The following is a 5000-nucleotide window of genomic DNA, read 5'->3' as shown; positions in this document are numbered from 1 at the left end:
AAACTGATTTTCTCTGAGAATTAGTAGCTTGTTTGTGCATTTTTTAAAATATTAGGTCTCTGTATAATCACAAAAAATAAGGATCATTCGTACAGTTTTTTTTATAGGAATAAAGATTTATTTTTCACATCTTTTATTTGTACTCACCATTATAAGGGAACATAAAACGGTTTATAATCATTTGATCGGCTCGAAATTTAGGCTTGGGCAATTTCTGCGCAGCGAAAAAAGAAAGAAAAAAAAAAGAACGATTCCATTAATTTGAATCCCCATCCTTTTTAACAACCATCCCTCCCTCAAATACCAGTCTTATAACCTATATCACCATAAACTCAGGTATCAGTGCGTGACGATGAAGCAGAGCGACTCCAGAGGGATCTGAAGGAAGCCCAGACTCTTCACCATCACACATTCACGCAGGTTAGTCGCTGCGCTCGCGTGAAGGCACTTGAGATAGATTAGTATCGTTTTGAGTAAATGTTTAGGATGAAAGAGAGATAGATAGATAGAGATAGAAAGAGAAAGAGAGAGATTGAGAGAAAGTGAGAGATTGAGAGATTGAGAGAGAGAGGAGAGAGAGAGGGAGGGAGGGGGAGAGGGAGAGGGAGAGGGAGAGGGAGAGGGAGAGGAAGAGAGAGATTGAGAGAGAGAGAGAGAGAGGGAGGGAGAGAGAGAGAGAGAGAGAGAGAGAGAGAGAGAGAGAGAGAGATAGATATATATATATATAGATATATAGATATATAGATATATACATATATATATAGAGAGAGATAGATAGAGAGAGAGAGAAGAGAGAGAGAGAGAGAAGAGAGAAGAGAGAGAGAGAGAGAGAGAGAGAGAGAGAGAGAGAGAGAGAGAGAGAGAGGAAGATAGATAGATAGATAGATAGATAGATAGATAGATAGAGAGAGAGAGAGAGAGAGAGAGAGAGAGAGAGAGAGAGAAAGAGAGAGAGAGAGAGATCAGAAACCTCCTCAGGCCAGAATCCCACATGGATCCCTTCCTCGCCACAGTTGGTCGAATCTGGTGCCCGCGCCGAGGTCCTGCAGGAGGAGAACCGGGTCCTTAGTCGCCGAGTGACGTCACTGCTGGAGGATGTTGACCTTTGGCGGGGCAGAGCGGACGAAGGATCGAAGGACCTCAACCAGGCACAGAAGGAGGTGAGGGGGACGTCCGAAGGATTTCTCTGTCCTTCGGTTCCTGGCAGGCTTGTTTACGTTACGAATTTTCTTTTATTTTTAAAAATCTTCCTTTCTCTCTTACCTTTTGCGTTTTTTGTTGTTGTTGTTGTCTTCATTTATTGGTTCTCCTTTACTTTGGGCTATTCCTACCTGATATTTTCATATTAATCCGCTTTTCTCTATAGTATTGGTACTTCAGTTGGACACGTGTTCTTTACCACCACTTCGTATTCTTGCCTTTTAAGCTTTCAGTTCATGCAAATTCAGTACATTATATCATAAGCTCGAGATAAAACATACCCACGCCCCTCCAATAAAAACATAATTTAATAAGCTTGAGAAAAAGAAGAAGATCAAAAGGTATAAACCAAACCTTACTCTGATAACTTTCCCGAAGTATGCTAAGCTCTCCTCGTAGGTACTCGTAGTTTACATTAGTCTCCCCTTGCCAGTGTGAGCGCGTCAAAGGAGAACGGGATCAGCTTCTTCGCCAGCTTCAGGAGGGCGAGCGAAGGCGCCAGGAACTTCTTAGTTCTCTTCAGTTGCTTCAGAGTCAGGTAGGTCAGATGGGGTCAGACTGGGCTTGGTGAGACGACGAGGGGAGTATCAGGAAAGGGAAAATAAACAAGAAAGAACTCTTTGATTTCGAATGATTGGCGTAAAGGCCGTTATAGATGGCTATTTTCAGGTTATCTCAAGTTGCAAATGGTCACACGAGCGCTAGAAATACCAAGGGCCTTTTTATCTGATCATGACCTTTGACCTCGCAGGTGCAGACGCTGGAGGAGGAGGTCACGGTAGCGACGGAGAGCAGAGCAGAGGCGGAGCGTCGAGCGTCGGAAACCCAACGTGACAATCTCGCTCTGCACGATCGCCTGGCCGCGCAGGAGGTGAGGGAGAGAGAGATATTGAGAGATAGGTAGATTGAGAGATGGACTGATGAATATATAAATAGATGAATAGAAGAATAAAAGAATTAGTGAATAGATGAATATATACATATATATATTATATATATTTATATATATACATATATGAATATATATATATATATATATATATATATATATATATATATATACACACACACACACACACACACACACATGATTCGACTTACACTTACACATCCCAAGAAACACACACAACAAACATGCATTCAAGAATACGCCAATCCACATCTCTCACACTATAAAAAAATGTATTATTCCTCCCTTCGAACCCTCCCTTAACATATACGAAACTTAGAACAAACAGACAACAACCATAACCCTCCTGCTCTCCTTCAGACAAGTGGCAGTGTGGAGAGATTAGGGCGCCAGCTAGAGGACACGGTGGCGGCCCTCACCAGCGCCCGTCAGGAGGCCGCAGCGAGGGCGGAGCAGGTCAGGAGGAGTCGTCAGGAGGTCGAACAGCTGACGGAAACCCTCACTTACGAGAAGCAGTTAAACGCCTCGTTGCATGATCAGGTTCGTCGACTTGGTTGCGAAGGGGACTTGATTTTATAAAGTGATTATTTTTTCTTGTGTAATGAATGAGTATATTTGTGCCTTGATGTACCCGCTTCAGTGAGGACATAGATGTTTTTTTTCACGTATCCACACGTACAGTCATCCACACTGAGTATATTTGTACCTTGATGTACCCGCTTCAATAAGGACAAAAACGTATTTTTTTCCCGTATCCACACGTGCAGTCATCCACACTGAGTGTATTTGTGCCTTGAAATACCCGCTTCAGCAAGGACAAAAACGAATTTTTTTCACGTATCCACACGTACAGTCGTCCACACTGAGTATATTTGTACCTTGAAGTACCCGCTTCAGCAAGGACAAAAACGTATTTTTCCACGTATCCACACGTGCAGTCATCCACACTGAGTATATTTGTACCTTAAAGTACCCGCTTCAATAAGGACAAAAACGTATTTTTTTCACGCATCCACACGTGCAGTCGTCCACACTGGCATTCTCCCACAACAAATTATTCTGATCACAGGTGGAAGGGTTGGTGAAGGAGGCAGGATCTCTTGACGTGAAGGTGGCCGATCACCAGCAGGAGATCAGAAGGCTAAACCGGGAACTACACCAGAAGAACAGGCAGGTCAGTTCAATGGAAGTGTAGGTCAGTTTAAGCTACTCGAATCCACTGTGATGCTTAAGATCAAATAGGCTCCAAGCTTTGAGATATTTTTTATTCACTTTCCTCTTCCTACAGATGGGCTCTCTGCAGACTCAGTTAGACGGCGCGAAGAGCCAGATCGCGTCGTTGGAGGAACTGCTCGAGAAGAAGTCTGGAGAAAATCAACTTCTGCAAGAGACTCGTGCACAGCTCACCGCGGTAAGGTGGACGCACCCTTATCTATCTATCTATCTATGTATCTATGTATCTATGTACATACACATATTTATACATGTGTATATCTGTATGTATGTATTTATGTATATATGTGTGTATGTATATGTATACACACACACATATATATGTAAACACACACACACACAAAAAAAACAAACAAAAAAAAACATGAGTTCACTTTATCTAATATTTAATCTTATAATCAACATCAGAACATAATCATGTGGCATTAGGCCTTTTAGCTCTTGCATGGAGCCCTAAAAAATCAAAACACGTCCTTGCAGGCGAGGAGGGAAGTTGCAAGAGCAGAGGAGCAAGCGTCCGTGAGCAAGAAGGAACTTCAGGACGCCCGTGAGAAGATCTCGCGGCTCGAACGACACGCTCGGGAAACGGTATGTGAGAGAGAGAAAGAGAGAGAGAGAGAGAGAGAGAGATTGAGAGAGAGAGAGAGAGAGAGAGAGTGTGTGTGTGTGCGTGCGTGTGTGTGTATATGTGTGGGCGTGCTTATGAGTTATATCATGTAACCTACGGCAATGAAACAAGAAAGAGACGAACATACACAACCTTACAACCTAAAAGTGAATACAACACACAACATTCCAAAGTTCGTCATAGTGTTCCGCCAGATCATAACACAATACATCCCCATTTCCTTAACGCACGAATACCCGACCTTACCATCGCACCGCAGGAAGAGGAACGTGAGAAGGAGGTGGCGGCGTTGGCGGAGCGTCTGACGTCAGCACACGAGGACAGCGTGAGGCGCCTGGAGGACACTCTGCTCACATACACGCGCATACAGGCTCACGATGAACTACAGGTGAGTTACAGTGAGTTTTTATGTAATGAGGAGCTTATATGAGGAATGAGATACTGAATTTAAGTACCGAGGGTGAAAATGATACTTCGGTGATATCCGTTCACGACTGTTAAAAAAAAAAAAAAAAAAAAAAATGCTTTAATATTTGCGTCCTAATACGTCCTTTTTATACCTCCTTCCCTACGACGCGTATGCATCCTGTAGGTGGAGAACCTGGAGGAGGCGCTGGCGGAAGTAGGAGGACGCCTGGGACAGTGCGAAGTGCAATTGCGCGAGAGCGAGCGAGAGAGGGACGGCCTCGCACGATCCTTGCAACACGAGATCTCGCGAAGGGAAGCTGATGGTCAGGAACACCATGCGCAGGTCGCTCGCCTCACGCAGGAGACAGCTCTGCTCAGGGTCAGTTTGGTTGCCTTCTCATGTTACCTTTTTCGTCGTTTTGGTTCTCTTTTATTTACTTTTTTTTTCAGATTCAAGACTTGTTTTTTTTTAATTCCTGTGTCAGAAATTTAAGATCTTTCGTTTTTTTTCTTGCATTTCCCTTATCGCAAATTTAAACCCTTGTGTCATTCTCATTTAAAATTTCAGTGTCAAGAAATCTAAAACATCAAGCTCGTATTTTTTCGTAGTTTTTCACTTCA

The 5000-nt window shown here is 43.3% G+C and overlaps 1 protein-coding gene across 1 annotated transcript in view; it reads left to right on the top strand.

The window, feature by feature from the left end:
• LOC122251441 (uncharacterized) overlaps window positions 1–5000 on the top strand; it is a 59324-nt gene that overhangs the window by 43047 nt on the left and 11277 nt on the right. The window contains exons 18-27 of the mRNA XM_086542892.1: window positions 337–420; window positions 1014–1160; window positions 1634–1738; window positions 1952–2071; window positions 2471–2650; window positions 3180–3284; window positions 3399–3521; window positions 3824–3931; window positions 4231–4359; window positions 4564–4758. Coding sequence (XP_086399018.1) covers window positions 337–420; window positions 1014–1160; window positions 1634–1738; window positions 1952–2071; window positions 2471–2650; window positions 3180–3284; window positions 3399–3521; window positions 3824–3931; window positions 4231–4359; window positions 4564–4758 — 1296 coding nt within the window. The remainder of the gene's footprint in view (window positions 1–336; window positions 421–1013; window positions 1161–1633; window positions 1739–1951; window positions 2072–2470; window positions 2651–3179; window positions 3285–3398; window positions 3522–3823; window positions 3932–4230; window positions 4360–4563; window positions 4759–5000) is intronic.

Source organism: Penaeus japonicus, unplaced genomic scaffold, assembly GCF_977035675.1.
Source record: "Penaeus japonicus unplaced genomic scaffold, GWHDUDI00000001_assembly GWHDUDI00000013, whole genome shotgun sequence".
Taxonomy (NCBI): Eukaryota; Metazoa; Arthropoda; class Malacostraca; order Decapoda; family Penaeidae; genus Penaeus; species Penaeus japonicus.
The sequence above is the reverse complement of the archived record's forward strand: the minus strand, read 5'-3'. Positions and strand labels throughout refer to the sequence as shown.